Source organism: Gossypium hirsutum, chromosome D04, assembly GCF_007990345.1.
Source record: "Gossypium hirsutum isolate 1008001.06 chromosome D04, Gossypium_hirsutum_v2.1, whole genome shotgun sequence".
NCBI classification, from domain to species: Eukaryota; Viridiplantae; Streptophyta; class Magnoliopsida; order Malvales; family Malvaceae; genus Gossypium; species Gossypium hirsutum.
This window is the reverse complement of record NC_053440.1, coordinates 36,470,375-36,491,570: the sequence shown is the minus strand read 5'-3', so window position 1 is coordinate 36,491,570 and position 21,196 is coordinate 36,470,375. Positions and strand designations below refer to the sequence as shown.

The following is a 21,196-nucleotide window of genomic DNA, read 5'->3' as shown; positions in this document are numbered from 1 at the left end:
ATGAACCTATCTAAGTCTAGTGATTAGGATGTTATGATTGGAATGAATCAAAATCTCCTAACTAAATGTGCATGCATGAATGCAAGATGTCATGAACATGATCTCTTAATGTTTGAGTTGTGATTGCTCATTATTCATTAAGGCTCTATTACCAACACGTCAGAACACCATATTGTTCGACTGGTAACACTCATCCCTTACTCAATCGGATTGCCTCCACTACAATCTTCAAAGTTTAATCCACTGTAATCTTCAAGGTTAAGTCCACTTGTAATTTTGGGACATAAAATTTGAACCATCCTCCTGCCACTGTAATTCAAGGGTAGAAAGATCTGACTTTTCTCAATCTTCTGCTATCACAGATCAAGGATACAGGATCTGAATCCCTTTGGTCTTACACCATTCTCAAGGTGTCATACCAATGTTTATACACAATTGTAGAACTTTTCATTCCAAGCAATCTCTTCTTATCACTCGGTGATCATTGCTTGTTTGTTCAATCCATGCTTGGACAACAAAATTCAAAAGGATAGTCTTAATTTAGATTTTTCCTTCTTAGACATTCAACCTTTAAACTTGGTGTGCTCTAAACAATAGTCCTGTTTCAGGTTCCTTTATTATTTAGAAACTTTTAGAGTAATGTGCAAAACTCCTTTTGCTTGAATATTATCAGTCCATTAATCGTTATTTCAATGAAAAATGCTTGAAAAAGATTATCAAAATGGACAAGATAGAATTTAATTGAGAATAAGGCTCAAAATGAATAAATTAATCAAGATAGCAAATTTTGCTAAGGTTCAGAATGAAAAAGATTAAAAGGATTAGCACAATGGATAAGATGAAATTTTATTGAGAATAAAGCTCGAAATGAATAAATTAATCAAAATAGTAAATTTTGCTAAGATACAAAATGAATGAGATGAAAACAGGTGCCCCAGATATCGTAGCATGAGTTTCTCTACACCAAACTTTTGGGGGACCCTTTGAATTCGATATGTGTTTAGAAAATTCAGGATGCTTTGTTGATGCTCCAAGATGTAGCATCCCTCTTTCTTGCTAATTGAGGCATATGCCCCACATTTGATCAAAATTTGAACTGCTCTTTTATCGGGTTTTCAATTCAAAGCCCTTTTGGTCACAAAGTGCCCTTTTGGGTTTTCACTTTGGCCTTTCTTTTTTTTTAAGCAAAGTACTTCTTCACTGAATCTAAATTCATTGGATTAGGCAAAGTCTTTCTATCCATTTCAGTTAATATCAGTGCTCCTCCAGAGAAGGCATTCCTCACCACATATGGTCCTTCTCAATTTGGCATCCACTTTCTTCTAAAGTCTTTTTGTATGGGAAGGATCTTCTTCAGTACCAAATCCCCTTCGTGGAATTCCCTGGGACGAACTTTCTTATTGTAAGCTCGCATCATTCACTTTTGGTACATTTGACTATGGCGAATAGCTTTTAGCCTTTTTTCTTCGACAAGATTCAGCTGGTCGTATCGAGATTGGACCCATTCTGCTTCGTCCAACTTTAACTCTGACAAGACTTGAAGGGAAGGAATCTCTTCTTTGATGGGTAAAACTGCCTCCATTCCGTAGACCAATGAGAAAGGCGTTGCCCCTGTGGAGGTTCTAACAGACGTTCTATAAGCAAAAAGAGTAAATGGGAGCTTCTCATGCCAATCCCTATAAGTCTCAGTCATCTTTCCCACAATCTTCTTGATGTTCTTATTAGCTGCTTCCACTGCGCCATTCATTTTTGGGCGGTATGGCGATGAGTTGTGGTGCTTAATATTGAACTGGGTACAGATCTATGCTATCATACTATTGTTCAAATTTAGCGCGTTGTCCGATATTATCCTCTCTGGCATTCCATATCGACATATGATCTCCTTCTTTAAGAACCTACTGACCGTTGTCTTTGTGACATTAGCATATGAAGCGGCTTCTACCCATTTAGTAATGTAATCAATTACTACAAAGATGAATCGATGCCCATTTGAAGTTTTTAGCGATATTAGCCCAATGACGTCCATGCCCCACATGGAAAAGGGCCATGAGGAAGTCATGACATGGAGAAGTGAGGGAGGTACATGAATTTTGTCTCCGTAAATTTGACACTTGTGGCATTTCTTGGCATATTTGATGCAGTCCCCTTCCATGGTAGACCAATAATATCCAAATCTCATGATTTGCCTTGCCATTGTGAAACCATTGGCGTGTGTTCCACAGACACCATTATGGACCTCTTCCAAAATTTGTTAGGCTTCAACAGAGTCTACGCATCTCAGTAGCACCTGATCCTTGCCCCTTTTATACAGGATCTCTCTATCTAAGACGTAGTCACTAGCCAGTCTTCTCAACGTTCTCTTGTCATTCTCTGTTGCCTGGTCCGGGTATTCACGATTCTTCACGTATCGCAGCATATCTTGATACCATGGGTGATCGTCTTTTTCTTCTTCTACATCAATATTGCAACAGTGGGCTGGAGCCTCATAAATGCTCATTCGGATTGGCTTCATATCTTCCTGTTTATTCACTTTGATCATAGCAGCCAATGTAGCCAAAGCGTCGGCCACCTGATTTTCCTCTCGTGGAAGGTAGCAAAAGGTGATATCATCAAACTCCTTAATTAGTTCCATAACCAATTTTCGGTAATTGACCAATTTGGGATCTCTTATCTGCCATTCCCCTTTGAGCTGATAGATTACCAGTGCAGAGTCTCCATACACCTCTAACACTTTAATCTTACGCTCTATGGATGTCCGAATCCCCATGATACATGCTTCGTATTCGGCTATATTGTTTGTACAATTAAAATCCAATTTGCAAGTTACTGGATAATGATCTCCGCTTGGAGATACCAAGACTGCTCCGATTCCATTGCCTACAGCATTTGAGGCCCCGTCGAAGTTTAATTTCCAAGCATTGCCCTCTCGAGTATCCTCTTCGGTGGTTGCCACGTACACTATATCTTCATTTGGGAAATCGAAGTTCAAAGGCTCATAATCTTCTAGAGCCCTACTAGCTAGAAAATCTGCTATTGCACTCCCTTTTATAGCCTTTTGATTTACGTAGAGTATGTCGAATTCAGAAAGCAAGATCTGTCATCGGGCCATTCTTCCATTCAAAGCAGTTGACTCCATCATGTATTTCAGTGGGTCTAGTTTTGACATTAGCCAAGTGGTATGATATAACATGTACTGCCTCAATCTCCGAGTTGTCCAAATTAGGGCGCAACATAGCTTCTCGATTGGCGAATATCTTGTCTCGCATTCATTGAACTTTTTGTTGAGATAGTATATCGCTCTTTCTTTTCTTCCTAACTCATCGTGTTGGCCCAACACGCATCCCATAGAATTTTCGAATACAGCTAAATACAGTATCAATGGCTTACCTGGGTACGATGGCATTAGTACTGGGGCGTTAGATAAGTAATACTTAATCTTGTCAACAGCTTTTTGTCTCCTCATCCCATACGCTTGGATTTTGTTTCTTAAGGAGACGAAAAATGGGGTCGCATTTCTCAGTTAACTGTGAAATGAACATGGCGATGTAGTTCAGCCTTCCCAAGAAACCTCGAACCTCTTTTTGAGTGTGTGGCGGAGGCAAATCTTGTATGACCTTGAATTTGTCTGGGTCAATCTCGATCCCTCTTTCACTGACCACGAACCCTTGAAGCTTTTCAGATCTAACCCCGAAAGTGTATTTGGTCGGGTTAAGCTTTAATTGGAACTTCCTTAACCGTATAAACAGTTTTCTCAAGACTTGTACATGCTCTTCCTCTGTTCTAGATTTTGCAATCATATCATCTACATATACTTCTATCTCTTTATGCATCATGTCATGGAATAAGGTTACCATGGCTCTTTAGTATGTTGCCCCCGCATTCTTCAATCCAAATGGCATTACCTTGTAACAGAATGTGCCCCACATGGTTACAAAGGTAGTCTTGTCCATGTCTCCAGGATGCATTTTTATCTGATTGTATCCCGAGAAACCGTCCATAAAGGAGAAAAGTGAGTAACCTGTCGTGTTATCTACTAAAGTGTCGATATGTGGCAATGGAAAATTGTCCTTGGGGCTAGCTTTGTTCAGATCCCTGTAGTCTACACACATCCAAACTTTCCCATCTTTTTTAGGGACTATGACTATATTAGCTACCCAATCTGAGTATTTGACCACTTGTAAGAATCCTGCGTCGAACTGCTTCTTAACCTCCTCTTTTATTTTCAACAAAACATCAGGCCTTATCCTTCGGAGCTTCTGTTGAACCGGTCTACATTCTTCTTTTGTGGGCAATCGGTGTACTACTACATCAGTACTTAATCCAGGCATATCTTGGTAAGACCACGCGAAAACATCCTTAAACTCTCTAAGCAACTCAACGAGATCTTGTTTTATCTCTGTGGCGATACAAGCACCAATTTTTACCTCTTTTCCCTCTCCCAAGCTTACAATCTCCACTAACTCTTTGTGAGGTAAGATTTGTTTTTCTTCTTCCTCCACCATTCTTAACAAATCAGGAGATAAGGTGCTATCTTGGTTATCTTCAAATCCTGAAGGTCATCCGTATTCATATTTTTTTCAAATAGGGCATCTGGGTCAGTAACAGCATTACTCACATCATTGATATCTGAAGACCTATTATTGGGACGAGGGAAGGTCCAAAGAAAAAAAGAATCTAAGAATAATTGTATGCACAGTATGATTATAAATGGTATAGAAAGAATAAAAATATTTGCTCAAAGTGACTAAATGATATGTTTTCATTGAAATAAGATTTTGGGACTTGTGTCTTTTTACAAAATATTCTTAATACCCCTAGGCTTAGGGTAATAAGTGCTCTGAACATTACTCTGAATTAGTTCTATACGTTACATGGATCTCTTCTGCAGTCCAGTTGTCTAGAACACTTCCAGGTTCATAAGGGCAGATGCCTGATGTACTTCTTTCTTCGAGTTCTTCCTTGAATATGGCATTGATGTTCATGTTCCTTAATATTCCCTCTGTAGTATCTCTTCTTGGTGCTTCCCGTTTAGGAAAAATGGTCCCCCCCGACACGAAGGTTCTGGATAAGTGGGGGAAGGTCATAGGTTCCTAATCGACTTCTTCTCCGCTCAAACGCGCTTTCCGCCTCTCTTGCCTCTTTTTCAACTCTTCCCTTCTTTGCTTTGCATTTGGCTTAAATCCTAAACCAAAGCGGTCTCGTTTGTCTTTCATTGTTGGTGCCTCTATCCTTCCTTGAAGACATCTTCCGAGCCCTTTCCCGGACACAGCTCCTTTTCCAACTGTCATTTGTAGTCCCATCTTCGTGGTTTCGGATATGTTGGGCATTGGAATTTTGTTCCCCTCAGAAATAAAGGTTGAATTCACAAACTCCAAAGACCGAAATGAGCATTCAATTGTTTCTTTTTCTGGCTCTATATATGGTGTGGCGCTAGTTACAAACGCAATGATGTCCTCCTCTGCATCGATCGTTACCAGCCGACCGTCCACTACCAATTTCAACTTTTGGTGAAGCGATGAAGGTACTGCTCCCGCTGAATGAATCCAAGGTCTCCCTAACAGAAAATTGTAAGAAGGTTTAATGTCCATTACCAGGAAGTCCACCTCGTACGTGCTTGGGCCGATTAAAAGAGGAATTTCAATCTTTCCCATTACTCTTCTCTCAGTACCATCAAACGCCCTCACTATATTCTGGCACATTTTCATATGCGAGCGGTCTACGGGCAGCCTATTCAAGGTGGATAAGGGTAAGACGTTCACGACTGATCCATTATCAAGTAATACCCCTAGCAACATATGCCCCTTGTAGCGGGCTGTAATGTGTAGAGCTTTAGTCGATCCCATGCCTCCCATTGGTATTTCATCGTCATTAAAGAAAATGTAATTATTCGTGCTTATATTACCAACCAGACGGTCTAACTTGTTCACAGAGATGTCCTGAGCGACGTAAGTTTCATTTAATATTTTCATCAGTGCGTTTCGATGTGCTTCCGAGCTTAGAAGTAGTGCTAGTATCGATATACGAGCTGGCTATTTATACAACTGCTCTACGACACTGTATTCGCTGTGTTTCAAGAATTTTAGAAACTCTCTAGCTTCATTCTCAATTACTGCTTCGTTGACAGATGATTCAAGTCGAACCGCCTTTTCCTTCTTCTGTTCAACCACCAACGCTTTTCCTTTTGTAGGCTCTGTTTTTGAAGTCACTGGATCATAACACTTTCCACTACGTGTGTAGAAACCTTCATCATTACTCTTTTCTGAAGCATTTATCGGGTTCCTTTCTTCTGGGATTGTCACATTACAGTCGAAATTCCAAGGAACTTTTTTGTTATTCTTATAGAAAAAGGGTACAGGTTTTTGGATTATGACTTTCGGTGATATTTGTTTCCCCGCTTCATTGCTCATTGGCCGTGAAATAATCACCACTGGGTGATTGGCCTTCTGGAACCTTTCTATGGGTCCTTCCTCTGAGGTGCAGATTTCTCTTTCTTCAAATTCCTTGAATTCTTCATAAAACTCTATCTCCTTGTTGTCCATTAGATTTGTACCATGGTCCTAAAGTCTGTACATTCCTGGATATTATGACCCTTCTCGGCATGGAACTCACAGTAGCTCATCATCCCTCTTGGTCTCTTCTCCAAATTCTGAATGATTAATCCCATGTCTATCATTTGTTTCAAAACCCATTTCAGTGGGGTTTTTACTTCTGCAATATCTGTTTTGATTTTTCTCCCTATATTTCCGCTTATCATGTTCACCCCCTTGTCAGCGTGGTTAGGCAATGGATTTTCCCCACTGGGTGAATCATCGAACTTGACAACACCCATGCCGATCAGCTTTTCCACCAGCCTTTTGAAGGCTGTGCAATTCTCTATCGAATGCCCCGTGATTCCCGCATAATAGTCACATTACGCGTTCGTGTCGTACCAATTGGGGTATGGAGGTTGCAGAGGTTTCAAATAGCAAGGAGAGACAACATGCGTATCAAACAAATTTTGATATAACTCCCGGTATGGCATTGGAATTGGCGTAAACTAGGGCTTCTCAATGTTTTGCCTTTTTCCAGATTCCTGTCTTGACGGACCTTGCTGATTAGTAGCCACTTTCCTTGGTTGGTTCACAATGATTGATTTCGAGCAACCTTTGTTATAGGTGCTCACGTTGTTTACCTCATTCTCTTTTTTTTCCGGAGCTGATCTTCGGTTACTTTCTCCAAACTCGATCCTCCCACTCCTGATGGCATTTTCAATCATCTCTCCATTCATAACTATGTCGGAGAAGCTCTTCGTGGCACTTCCTAACATATGTGTGATAAACGGTGCCTTCAATGTGTTGATAAAGAGCATTGACATCTCTTTCTCCAAGAGTGGTGGTTAGACTTGAACGGCAACTTCCCTCCATTTTTGCACATATTGCCTAAAACTTTCATTAGGCTTCTTCTCCATATTTTGGAGGGTAATTCTATCAGGGACCATATCGGCTACATGGTTGTATTGCTTTATAAATGCTTGTGCTAAGTCCCTCCATGATCCGATTTTGGCACGACTCAATTGATTGTACCACATAGATGCTGCCCTTGCGAGGCTATCTTGGAAGCAATGTATAAGCAATTGGTCGTTGTTAATGTGCCTAGTCATACGTATGCAGAACATGGTAATATGAGCTTTTAGGCAACTAGTCTCATTGTATTTCTCAAATTCCAGCATTTTAAATTTGTGGGGAAATACCAAATCTGGAATTAAGCTTAAATCTTTAGCGTCGATCCCATGATAATTCTCGCTACTTTCCATGGCTTTGAATTTCTCTTCGAGCCATTTACATCTTTCCTCCAATCGGCTCGGTAGTTCTTCCTTTGTTTTCTCTTTTCCCATCATTTCGTCAAAATCGGGTACTATAGGATTGGTAAGGGCTTCTCCGAGATGAGAACCTATTCCAGTTTGGAAATTTACTGGTATTGAGGTGCCAATCTGAAACTGTTGAGGCCTGATAATAACAGATGATCTGCGTGGGTGCACCTTAGCTTGGGTTTGCGCATGAGGAGGAGTGAAACCTGGGGGATAGAGAGGGCTATCATTATTTTCTTCTTCTGTATTAACCACGGGGTCTTTTCCTTTGTCGTTTCCCCCTTTCAACAACTGCGTCAATTCAACTATCATGCTTTTTTGAGACTCTATCATTTCGTTCCTCATATCTTGTTGAATCTTCTCTAACCGCTCTTTCATTTTTTCTTGCATCTCCTTTTGGATTTGTTCGAGTCTTTCGAATCTTTGATCCATGGCTTTTGTCTTGCGACGGGTACTGTAGTGATAAACGGTTGGTGAATTTTTATTAGTTTCCAGGGTAGTTCTGTCATAATTTTAAATTAATTAGGCTCCCTTTTTAAAACTTTAATGCATATGATGATATGTAGATGCATGAATGCAAAAAGAGGCATTGATTCTAGTTCAATTTCATTAGGAAAAAAACTCGACTAGAAAGCAAATTCCTTTACATAAAATGAATTACATATACGGCTTCGCTTTTATACTCAAAACCTTAACCTTCCTAAGGAGCCAAGCTAAATCTCGACCCCAGCTTGATTCTGATTCATACTTTAAACTCAATACATCAGCCTGAATTGCTAAGGTTTGTAAATGATCCGCTACTTCCTGTACTTGAGTCACGGCTTCGCCCATAATGTAGTCCCTTTCTCTAATTTGATTTTGAGAATGATGGAGTTGCTCTCGCCACTGCTCATTACTCCTCTCAAGAAGCTCCACTCGTAGTTGAGAATTTTTCCGTGCCTCCTTAAGCTCTCCTATCCTCTCATTCAATTCATCAATCTTCTTCAAACTCGCCCTTAATTCGATCGCGAAGTTGCGACTACGGTATAGGTGAAGTGACTTTTCCAGTTCTGCCACCCGAGCTTTTAATCCCGCTTTCTCATTTCAACATTCTAATAAGCTTTTCTCCAAAACGCTTTCTCGAGCTCGAGCATCTTGGGATTCCTTCTCCCACTTATCTGCCTTGGTTCTTTCTTTCTTGATCTCCTGTCGCCACTGCTCTGACGTTTTGCCCAAACCGGCAGTCCTCATTGACAATCGCAACTTCTTATAATCCGTTTTTAGACTGTCAAAATCCTCCTCAGCCTTATTCTTTCCCTTCCTTAGTTTCTCGGCTTCTAGCTTGTGGATATTGATGTCTAGTCCCAAACGCATCTTCTCCTCTTCCAGCTGTTCTATCTTCTTTCCCCATTCCAAACTCCTTTTTTCAAAGTCTTGTTTGATGATCTCCAATTCTGACGGAACTACCTACAGATACTCCTCTAGAGACTGAACGTAATCTTCTCTCGGCTCAAGGATATTGTCATTGATCCTTTTACTCCACCACCCGTAATATTCGGGAGTTGTCATTGCTCCTACGGTAAATCTTTTCATCCGGTGAACTCGTTTCCAAGCGTTAGATATTTCTCAAATTTTTCTCTTATAGTTATGATCCTTATAAGAGAATTCACATTGTGCCAACCCATGTGTTGCCGGTATAAACTGTCTCGATCTGTATTGTCTTAATACCAACAAAGGGATATATCTGACAACTCCCCAAATTCCAAGTAAAGGGACCCAGTCAAAGTCCCCACATCGGTATAAGATCTCATCGGGCACCATCCAAGGAGCCTTCCACTCGACATCATCCTCTTGAAGATTTTGGAGAATCGCCATCCATTTCTCCTCTGTGATGTCGTCTCGTCTTGGTGTAGCTACTAGTTCCTTTAGTGGGGATTAATTTTTTGAGAAGACCCGATATGAGACTTTTTCCACCTTCCAAAAGTGACTATGGAACCATACCAACAGCAATTGCGTGCATCCAATAAACCTTCCCTTGCCCGCTCTTCGACACGCATTTAGGGACTTGAAGGTTTCAGCCAAAACTACTGGGACCGGTGTAACCCCTTTGTCAATCCTATCAAACAAATCTGAAACCGCCTCATCCATATGCCCTAATGCTTTAGGGAAGACAACCAAACCATAAATGCTCAATGCAAAAATATCAACCCTTTTCTTTACATCTGGGTGTGCCAAGATTAAATCTCGTAAGTTCCTCCAAGGTATGCATTTGCTGTCCCTCTTTTGCTTAATCCGGGCTGTGACCCATTGCTCGCTCATTCCTGTGATGCACATTAATTTCTTCAAGAATGCCGGGACATTAGTTGATCTTGAATAGACTTTGTCAACTTGGATCCTTGGACACTGTAGCAAGGTCGTATATTCCTCTATCGTAGGTACCAAATCTACTTTCCCAAACGTGAAACAACTATAGGCCAGATTCCAGTACTGCGCAAGGGCTCGAAATAAGCGTTTATCTGCTCTCACATCAGGCAAATAAGGTAAATCCCCATAGTTGCTGTAAAAGAGTTGCTTAATCTCGTTATCCCACTGATTCCATATTTTTTTTAATTCTTGCACACCATCTTGAGTCACACTAATGCAAGTGAAATGCCATAATTCCAATGTGTATCCTTCTGCGAGGCTGTCACCCTTTTCTTGCTGAACCTTTTCGGACCAAACTTGGACGGCCGCATTGTCTTCTACTTTACCAAGAAACTCCCTTTCCATATTGAGCTTTTCTATTTAGATATCGAATATTAACCAACACCTCTTTAGAAATGAAATGTCATGCAATCAAAGTTAAAGCCAAAACAGAATAAGTTAGTATTGCACATCAAGCTAATTTCAAAGCATGAAAAAGAATAAATCGTCTATTCAGGTAGCTACTAGGGCTTGGTATGGTTCTACCTAGGGTAAGCTCTCAAGGCTCGTTATATGAGGTTCGGTTCTAAAGTAAGGGTTCCCGAACCGGCAGATTCCTCGATCCTCACCCATTATAGATTCATACAGACTGAGTTCAGTTTAGGGGGACACATTTCCTTATGGCTACACGGAGATGAAAATCTCACGAAGACATAAGTACGGATGTATCCCAGAAGTGATCCACTATCCTACACGGAGGTGAAAACCTCACGAAGGACTAGCTTCTTACTCCCACTTAGAAGGGTGTGACCTACGGTCATGCAATGCAGTGCAGTAATATACCAAGCTTAAACTACCACAGCAATCAAATCACAATGATAAAAACTGAAATAGAGACGAATGAAATGCAATGAAAGGATCGTAAATTTAAATCAAAATTTCGATTTTCGACAAAAAGACAGAAATTAATCAACTCGTGGCTTGACTCTCTTATTTTTGGATTTAGTCCCCAGTGGAGTCGCCAAGCTGTTGACACCATTTTTTTGACAAAACAGGGTCGACTTGGATTTTAAAAATGAAAACGAAAAAAACGGGAGCCGTCACCAATCTTTTTTTGATAAGGTGTGATCGGATCACCTCAAACAGTGGTTGTTTTTAATAAACGATTTGATTTCATTAAAACAATGATTTTGGTCCACGAAATTCAGAAAAATTGGTTCGGGAGTCGGTTACGTACGAGGAAGGATTTGCACCCTCGTAACGCCCAAAAATTGGTACCTAGTTGATTAGTTAATGTCTTAATGTCGAAGATTGAAAACTTTGAAGAGTTTTTAAAAATACGATCCTTAAAGAAAACTCGAATAATAGATTGAAAGTTAAGAAGATATTTGGCTATTTGGTCAAACGAGAAATTGAGACCCAGCACGTTAGGTTACGTTCTCTCAAATTTCCAAACACAAATATTGCCTCACTTTGAAATTTTAAAAGGATATTTGGCTATTTGGTCAAACGAGAAGTCGAAACCCAACACGTTAGGACACGTTTCCTCGATTTTCCAAACACGAAATATTGCCTTATTTAGAAAAACCTTCCTTTTGATGTTTGGTGTTAATATGACCAAACAATAACGAATATAACAAGTTAAGGATAAATAATACAAACAATTATCAAAAATGGAATAAATAAATATAAGAGATGAATCAATCACTTAATAACAAATAAATAAACAAATAAAATTAAAATGTTCTTTTAAAATAATAATGAACATATACGCAAACAAATAAATGAACATCGAGTAACACAAAAGAACAAAAAATGAAATGTGTGTTTCTATATACGTATTTTAAAATAATAAAATATAACAAATATGTGAATTATAAGATATAGGTATATATACGTATTATAAAATGTATAGATGTACGTAGTTTAAGATTATAAAATATATAACGAATATATGTATATATATATGTTATAAAATAAAAAAAAAACTTATGCATATAGACATATTCATTACACATATATAACAAAGTTTGAAGAATAAGAAAGATATACGTAACAACAATATAATATAAATATAATGATTAATATAAAGACAAATATCTTTGATATTTAAACTAGTTAATATAAATACATATAACGATAGTAGAACAAATAATAATAACCATGATAACATCCGATTTATTAATATTATTAACAAAATAAGTAAAATAATAAAACAAATCGACTAAATTGAATTTAGAAACAAAACATGGGGTCTAGAGTGCAAATAAACGGAAAATGGCTCCCAGGGACCAAGATAAAATACGCTGCAAGAGAGAGGGATTGATCAGGCAATAGGCCCGAGCCCTGAAGCGCAGCATTTATGCGCAGACTTAACTGTAACATGCAGCAAATTTGCGGGACCAAATTAAATAATAAAGAAACAAGCAAAAGGATCAAATTGAAACAAAACAAAAATGAAAGGGACCGAGGGCGCAAATGGCCCATTCAACAGAAACGCGCGAATCCCCTGGAACGGGTCGGGTCGCGCGCAGATCTTAAAGGCCAAAACGGCGTCGTTTCATTTTTATTATTTAAAATAAATTTTTTTTACCCTCATTTCAGCCCCCATTTCTAAAAAAAAAAATCAAACTCTCCCCCTTTTCTCTCCCCCTTCTCTCTAGGCTTTCAAGCCCGGCCTATGCTGCCGGCGAGCTTGCACGGTGGCTTCGCCACTCACTACCGTAGCTCCACCGTGCCGGAAGGTCCAAAATCGATTTATTAGAGAGGGGTCCCCCTACTTTTTGAAAACAAAAAGCAAATAAACCCTATTCGGGTGTTTTTAGAACCGACATAAAAGGTGACCTTGACGAACGGAGAAGATCTCCGACGGTGGTTCATGGCCAAACCTTAGGTAGGTTTCAAAACCCCTTTCTATATTTATTTTGTTATTATTCTTATCTATAACAGTGAGCAAAAAAAGAAAAATAAAATCTAAACAGGGGCTCGAAGTAAAAAAAACCACCTTTGATTTTTCTTGATTGATTTTTTTGTTCTCTGTGGTATTTCTCTTGTGTGTAAAGATTACATTTTTCCTCAAGCTTTATAGCCGATTACAAAGATTCGTTTTTTTTTTCTCTTTGTGTTCTGTCCTCTATTTTGCTTTGTTTTTGCAGGGTTAGGCAAGGTCAACGGAGGTGACCTTGCCATTTCGGTGCAAAGGGGAGGCAGACCTCGGGACGAAGCACCTCGGGTGGCCCGAAAAGGAGGAAACGGCGCGAGAGAGGAGGGAACCCTAGGGTTCCCTGGTGCTTGCTTAGTTTTTGGGCCCCAATGGGTCGTTTAGGTTTTTTAGAATTTGGGCCGTTTTGGGACTGTTGTACATGGGTCATTTAATTTTATTATTTTTAGTTTTGTTTCAGGCCCGGGCTAAATTGGGCCTCTACACGTGTTATTTTGTGAGTGAAAGATTTGATAGAGCTGAGAGGAGAGAGAAGCAAAAATTTGAGAGGAAGAAGAGAAGAAATTCCACAATTCTTTTCATAATTGACCCAGTACACCCTTCCCACTAGAAATATGAGTGCATAACGACCAAGGGTTGGTTGTCACAAGTTGTTAGTGACAGTTGTAATCTTCCCTTAAACCGTACCGTCCCAAAACGCAGCGTTTCTAGCTATTCTAAAACATGAACAATCTGAATCATTTCACTTAGAAGTTTACCGGCTAAAACGGTGCGCAACACCAACAGTCATTAAAAACAAACAGAAACAAAAATTAAATTAAACATTTTTATGCCATAACATCTTCACTAGTGCTCTCACCACCTCTTCTTTAGCACTCTCACCTAGATTCAAAATCCAATTTCAAATTAACATCAGATTTCAAGTTGTCAAATTTGCTCTTTATTTCTTCTCAAGATCCTATATGAATATGTCTATATATTTAAAGACATGATGTATATTCAGATAAAATCATTGTTTTAAATATTATTTTTATAAATTGAAATTAATAAGGTGTCAATCTTTCGAGATGCTATTTCTCAAATAATGAAGTTTGCCACCTAAGTTATCTTTTTCTCTAAACTTTGCTATAAAACATATATATTATTATATAAGTTTTCAAAATTTTAATTGGGTATAATAAACTTATCTTAAAAAACAAATGGAGGAAAATTATAAGTCACTTTTACTCGTTATTTTAGCCATCACAAAACAGCCCACTACTGAAGTACAAAACATGATAATTGAATACATTTTGTTACCTTACAAAAGAAACGAAAAATAACTAAATTGTAGTATTTTGAGAAACTAAAAGACATTTTCATATGTATTTTTATAGTTCGTCTTTGTTAACCTTTGACTTTGAGCCATCTGTATTTGCGGTATTGTGCCAACATGATTTGGTTATGGTTAAACTTTGTAGCCAAACCACATCGGCCACGAATGGATCAGAATCCTTGTTGCGATGCCACGACCAATGTGCTCGACTTTCGTCTACCACCCTTAGCCGACCATGCCCAAAGCTTGGTTCCCTATAAACCGAAACTTCTGGTGTTGGATTCTCAAACCTGCACATCATTGAATTATCACATCAGGACCTTCATGTATGGTGCCCATTTTAAGGTTGGTAATTATGGGCCAAGTGCTAGTTCTTCAATATGCATTGGGCCTAGATTTTACTTACATTAATGCAAGTCCTTCTCGGTTTCCTCCGTCACCAATGTTTATATATACAGGCCCACATGGATCAGCTTTGTTGTTATAAATCCTAGTCTGCAACAAATATAACACAAATCAAATGTATTTAGCTGTCAAAATAAAATAAAAAGAAAAACCCAACATTTTTAATTAATGAGTGACTTACAAATCGTTCATATGCATGAACATGGCCTGCAAAAACCACATCAACTCGTGCCCTATACAACAAATCTTCCATAGCTTTTCTCATGCTTTCCCCTTCTCCTTTATGAGCCAAATTAGTGTTATACCATGGTGCATGCAATAGCGCAATAACCCATGGCGTCTTTTTCCTATCAACCTTACGCAAATCAGATTCAAGCCACTTGTATTGAGCTGAATCCTCGTCAAAATCCGTGTAAGAGCCTAACATTATGATATGGGAACCGGCAACATCGAAGGAATAATAGAGATTTGAGGTCGACCCACTTTCTTGGTATGGCATTAGCCAACGGGCATTGTAGGCTTTGAAACCATGAGGATAAATTATTGGGAAAGTTTCAATCTCATGGTTCCCTTCCGTCACCATCCATGGGCGGCGGCTAGCGTAGGGCTCCACCAGACGGCCAAATGAGTCCCATAGTGGTTGTTGTGTGTCCGCATAAGATAGGTCACCTGGTAATAAGAACACATCATAGTCCTTTCTGTCGACATGCGATAGAGTTGAGGCAGTCCATTCTGTTTGTCCAAGATCACCTGTAAAACAAGTTTAATTAATTAAATGTTAATTTTCATCATATAACAATTTTTGTTTTTGTGATAAAACAAACATGCAAGGAATCATCTGTTCTTCAATGGTTAGAAGTTTGATGGGTATATTAAATTAATATTATTAAACCTTTGTGGAAAACATTAAAAGTAAAACAAACTAAATAGGTTTTAGTGAATCATGGCGTAAACACAACAATCCTATATAAGGACATGGATAATTCAAAGCATATAATTTGTCTTCATATACAACATTTCTTACTTTTAAGGAAGAAAAAAACAAAAAAGGCTGACATATGTTTAAGATAAGGCATACATATAAATTAGCTAAGCAATCAGATCATATTGGTTATTCAATTACCGATCTGATTTTAACATCATTACAACCAATATATAAGATGGGTTCCCAAGCAATGTAAGCTAAACCCTAAACTTGCTAGGCTAAGCCTTACTAGCCAAGTAACTAACGTACAAAGTGTGCACTTTTGGTTAAACCGTGTTGGGGCCGGGCCTTTGCTTTTGCTTAAATTAGTCAAGAATTTGAGGATTCATTCATTTTAACATGTAATGGCCGGATTGTTAAGCGTATAGGAACTTACCAACCACAACAAATTCAATGGGAAAAGTTTGTGGAGGTGTCTTGAATGAAAATTCAGGGCCATGACCACCACACCTATAGTAATAAGTGGTTGCTGGCTCCAAGGGTCCAATTTTAACATGATGTATCTTCCCGGAACTGTAAAAGAAGTAATGATATGAGGTATGGTTTCCTACAGCCATTGCCTCATATTTCCCTGAGACCTTCCCATATTCGACCTTCGACGCCACGTCTTTCTCATCTGTAACCCAACTGATTCTCATGTATTCTTTGCCTGCAAGAGAAGCATGTACCTACAATAGTTGGAGACAAAAAATGAAGTAAAAAAAAAAAAAAACAGTTTGTTTTTCGAAAGCAAAGTGGATAAGAAAACACTGGTTCCAGATGTTGACCTGCTGAGGGTCGGATTTGGATCGGAGGTGGGGAGCGACGACGACTTTTCGGGGCGGCTGTCGGATGTAATCATCTTGTAAACCGGCTGAAAGTGAGGGTTGTAAAGGGAATAAGAAGAAGGTGCATGTTAAAAGGAGAGGGAAGAAATGAGGGTTTTTCCATATTGGGTTCTCCATTTTTAGCTGTTTGTGATTGGATGAAGTTGGGAAAGACATGAAGAGGCATGGAGGTTTATAATAAGAAGAAGGGGTCCTTGGAGCTCTAGGTTGAATCTTGAAAATATGTAAAAAATTAGGTTGCAATGGCGTCAAGGAAGTCACTTGGAATCCTTTTGGATATGCTTGCAGCAATGACGACATTTTAAAAAAATGGGAAAGAAAAAAAAACTCAGCATCCCATAAATACATAAATAACTAAAGTTCTAATTAATTTATGTTTTCTTTACAATAAAGCAATTAAGGTACTGATTGTTGACAAAACCCTCCCAATCATCTAAGCAACAGGACTAGGTTCTCCTCGTTAGAATATGACATTTTGTCTCCTCAAACTTAGCCATATATGCGAATATATAAATCTATAGAACATGGTTGAAATTAAATCTGCTTATGACGTTACAAATATTAAAGACTAACAGCTGGCTGGCTCCTGACAACCTTTCAGTTTTCAGAGCTTAAAGAATCTTGGAACTTCAATTAAAGCTTAATCAGGTTTACAATTGTAATTGCAGGATATATAGGAATATGCTTTGCAAAATACCCTCCATAAAAGAATATGCCTTCAATGGGTTTTTACTTATATAATATTTTAAAAAATACGTAAATGGTATGTTTCAAAAATTATGTACCAAAATAGTACATTCAAAAGAGTGGAGTGTAGTGCATAGGCCCTGGATTCTGATAGAATTTAGTTTAAAAATAATAATATTTTAGTAGTGGTGCCAAAGTGATAGGTGGCACCACTTTTCCATTCTAGTATATACGGCGTACAAAAATACGGAAGGGGTATGGGGATATGGTGCCTATCTGATAGGCGACACCAGTGACCCCTATCTAATAGGCGGCACTGGTGGTATCTATCTAATAGGCGGCACACCTAGCATTTCCCCCTCTGGCTCATTTTAAAGTATCAGTTTAAAAAAAATAGTAGAGCAAGAGAGGGAGAAGAGAAGAAAGAAAGAAAATGTATTATTATTTTTATTGTTATTTTCAAATGTAATAGATTATGATAAGAAAAAATTATTTTGTTAATATTATTTAGTTTGTTTAGTGTTATTTTTATGTTTTGTTTTAAAGTTGTTTTGTTTTAAAGTTATTTTGTTTATTGTGATTTGTTAATAAGTTTTGTATTTAGATTAATGGCATGTTTATTGTGAATGTTATGTTTTAAATTTTTTTAATATATTTGAAAGTTTTTATGTTAGTAACTATTATAAAGTAATTGTTAGTTAGTGATAACAACAGGAAAAAATAGATAAATACTGAAAATATTTTTGTCATATGTATTGTTAGAAATGGCAATAAATTTGATATTGTTAGAAATGGTCTCTTTTCATTCATTAAATTTTTTATTTAAGTATTTTTATGCTGTTCGAAGTTGTTTTGAGAATTTTTGTTTATCTTTTAACAGATTGAGTATTGAAGATGGATAATCAGTTTTTTGTATCCGTTTATTTCAATGGAATCATTTTGACAACAACCGTTGGATGTATATTTGAATGTCGGCAACAAATAGCAATGAGATTCAATAGATATGTCTCGTTCGATGATATGAAGGAAATGATTAGCGCAAAAATTGTTAGACGTTGTGGGAGAAGGATCTCGAAACTTTTCTACAAGTTTCCAATTTCGACAGATCCCATCAAATTCACCGAAATGGAACTTGTAAACGATGAAGACGTGGAGACAATGATCGCTCTTTATTGTGGGAATCGGAGTGACCAAAATGCACCGATTCACTTATTTGTTGAGTTAGCTAGTGTGGAGCCAACTAAAGATCTTATAGTATATGGTGAAGAACATGAAGCTCAAGAACCATGTATGGTGGCTCCAATATCGTATGTTGATAGTAAATCGACTATACGCAGGATAGATATCGATCTTAATGTTGCACCCAATATTGATGTGGTTGGTGATGATGGATACGATAGTAGTGATCCTTATGATCAAAAGTTCGATAGTGATAGTGATCCCGATGTGGACGAGGTCTCCGATAATATTGACGACGAAGACGTGAATGAAGATGGAAACATTAACGCGTCTTCAGTCGAGAACCAAATTCGACGTATTGTGATACACAATAATCCTAGGCCACACATGTCACTCATAGACCCCAACGCGACGCACGTAGCTGAGTTCCCAGAGTACCCTGAAATACTACCTGCTCATCGGCTGGCCGTAAATTCCAATCTTAAGGAGTTGTTTGTAGGCTAGATATTCGAAAGTAAGGAAAAGTGCATATTTGCTATTAAGCGGTATAGCATGAATATATCAGTGGACTACAAAGTTGCAGTGTCTATGTAACAGCCTGATTCTGGGCCTAGTCGGAACAGTGGTTTCGGGACCACAAATCCGACGAGAGAAAATATTATTATTATTATTATTATTATATTTTTATGATCTACAATTTCACAGAAAAAATTTTGTAAAAATTTCGTTCGAAAATTTTGACGTTTGGGCACTCAATTTAGTCAAAAGGACTAAATAGTAAAAAGTGCAAAAGTTGAGTTCTACATGTTAGAAGTGTCTAATTGTTATGAAATTATAAATTGGTGGTCCTTATATGGTAATTAGACCATTAGTTAATTGATGGACAAAAATAGACATAAGAAATGGGTGAAATAGATTTTTTTTAAATGGGGCATTTTAGTCATTTAGTAATAAAAAGAATTAAAAAGGGAAAAAGATGGCAAAATGTGCTCATCTTCTCCATGGTGAATGAAATCAGCAATGGGGAACCCATAGTTAGGGTTTTTAAGCTTCCAAGCTCAATAGTAAGTGATTCCAAGCCCCGTTTTTAATGTTCTTTACGTTTTTGGAGTCTTGGTAGCTTAATTTAGCTTATTCTAGCAATAATTTAACCTAGGGTTTATATTTGGAAAAATACCCATAGGTGAAAAGTGTTTATTTTGCTGTTTTATGATAGAATATAAAGCTATAAATTATGTTCAACAACTTTGCTAAGCGATTTTAAGCGAAAACGGGTAAATTGACATAATCGGTAAAAATAGTTAATGTTCAAAAGTATGTGTTAGAGTGAGAATTTGATGTTTCCATAGAAGGGAAAAGTGTTCAGCATGTTGTAAAACATAATAATAAGAGATGAAATTTAATTTCCGAGCTTAGGGACAAAAGTGTAAATATTCAAAAGTTTGGGGGCTAAATTGTAATTTTTCAAAAAGTTGGGTGGAGGACTATTTTATTAAATTTTAACATTAAATGAGTTAAATTTTCTATTATAGATCAAGAAAGACGAGAAGACTACCTCAAACGGGAAAAAAAGAAGATAGTGGAGTAAATTACAAAATTACGATATTTTTGCACCGAGGCAAGTAAACATGTGAAATAATGCATATTTTTTATATTATTTGATATATGTTGAGATTTATTTGAACATAGAATAAATATTTGGCAAAGATTCTAAAAGTGTGGTTAAGTTGGGAAAGGTGGTAAAGTGTTGAAAAACACGGTTTCCGGTTGAACACTAGGAATAGGCCAGATTACATTGAATATAAAGGGGGTTGCTAAGTGCTGATTCCCCCAAGGGGTTGCTAAGTGCTGATTCCCCGATTCATTGGTGGTTGCTAAGTGCTGATTCCACCGTATCTTAAATGTGAAAGGGGTTGCTAAGTGTTGATTCCCCGACTCATTGGTGGTTGCTAAGTGCTGATTTCCCGAATCATTGGTGGTTGCTAAGTGCTGATCCCACCGTATCTTAAATGTGAAAAGGGTTGCTAAGTGCTAATTCCCCGACTCATTGGTGGTTGCTAAGTGCTGAATCCACCGATAACGGATAACATTCCGAGTGTTCAACGAGGAAATTGGAAAGGTGAATATTTATATATGGTGGACAATATGGGAGGAATATTGGGTTTTGATACTTAATCAATCCATATGTAAGATGGGAGGAAATATCAAAAATACAAAAGAACAATTTAAATACAAAACTGTTTTGAATAATAACAGTTGGGAAATTTTGAAAAATCACCATAAATGGTGGAAAATGAATTAGAGGTTGAATGATATATGAAATTGAATCTGGATGAGTTTATTTTCATATGAAAGAAATAGAGCAAGCAAAAGAGTTTTATATTTGGGGATATTTGAATTTTATTGAGACAGGGTTGAATTGATTTCGAAATCCCCTGTTCCAACTTTGGAAAATCACCATAAATTGTAAAAAAATAATTATGGCCTAAAATTTATATTTTTGGATTCCTTAATGAGCCTATTTTTAATATAAACAAACGAGAACATTTTTTTAATTTTGTACATGGAGTTAAGTAAATTTTAGTAAGGAGAGGTCAAAACTGTCCAGCAGTGAAACAGGTGAATCTTT

General features: G+C 37.7%; 2 protein-coding genes across 2 annotated transcripts; both read right to left on the bottom strand.

The window, feature by feature from the left end:
* Positions 1 to 2,251: 2,251 nt before the first annotated feature.
* On the bottom strand, positions 2,252 to 2,767 carry LOC107898161 (uncharacterized). Its single transcript, XM_016823701.1, has one exon. It carries the CDS (start codon positions 2,765 to 2,767, stop codon positions 2,252 to 2,254), a length of 516 nt encoding a protein of 171 aa, XP_016679190.1.
* Positions 2,768 to 14,369: 11,602 nt separating this feature from the next.
* LOC107899222 (purple acid phosphatase 22) lies at positions 14,370 to 17,014 on the bottom strand. The gene is made up of 5 exons (XM_016824873.2): positions 16,642 to 17,014; positions 16,251 to 16,542; positions 15,071 to 15,639; positions 14,891 to 14,979; positions 14,370 to 14,774 (listed from the first exon to the last, which is right to left on the bottom strand). The coding sequence occupies exons 1-5, from the start codon at positions 16,999 to 17,001 to the stop codon at positions 14,540 to 14,542; spliced, it is 1,545 nt and encodes a 514-aa protein (XP_016680362.1). The 5' UTR covers positions 17,002 to 17,014; the 3' UTR covers positions 14,370 to 14,539.
* Between the last annotated feature and the right edge of the window lie 4,182 nt (positions 17,015 to 21,196).

Bases quoted from the DNA above. Each gene is read 5' to 3' on its own strand.
- LOC107898161 (XM_016823701.1), bottom strand. From the start codon at position 2,767: ATGGGGATTCGGACATCCATAGAGCGTAAGATTAAAGTGTTAGAGGTG.
- LOC107899222 (XM_016824873.2), bottom strand. From the start codon at position 17,001: ATGTCGTCATTGCTGCAAGCATATCCAAAAGGATTCCAAGTGACTTCC. The intron at 16,543-16,641 runs GTCAACATCTGG...CAACTATTGTAG, and splicing joins CCAAATCCGACCCTCAGCAG to GTACATGCTTCTCTTGCAGG. The intron at 15,640-16,250 runs GTAAGTTCCTAT...CTTGTTTTACAG, and splicing joins CATTGAATTTGTTGTGGTTG to GTGATCTTGGACAAACAGAA.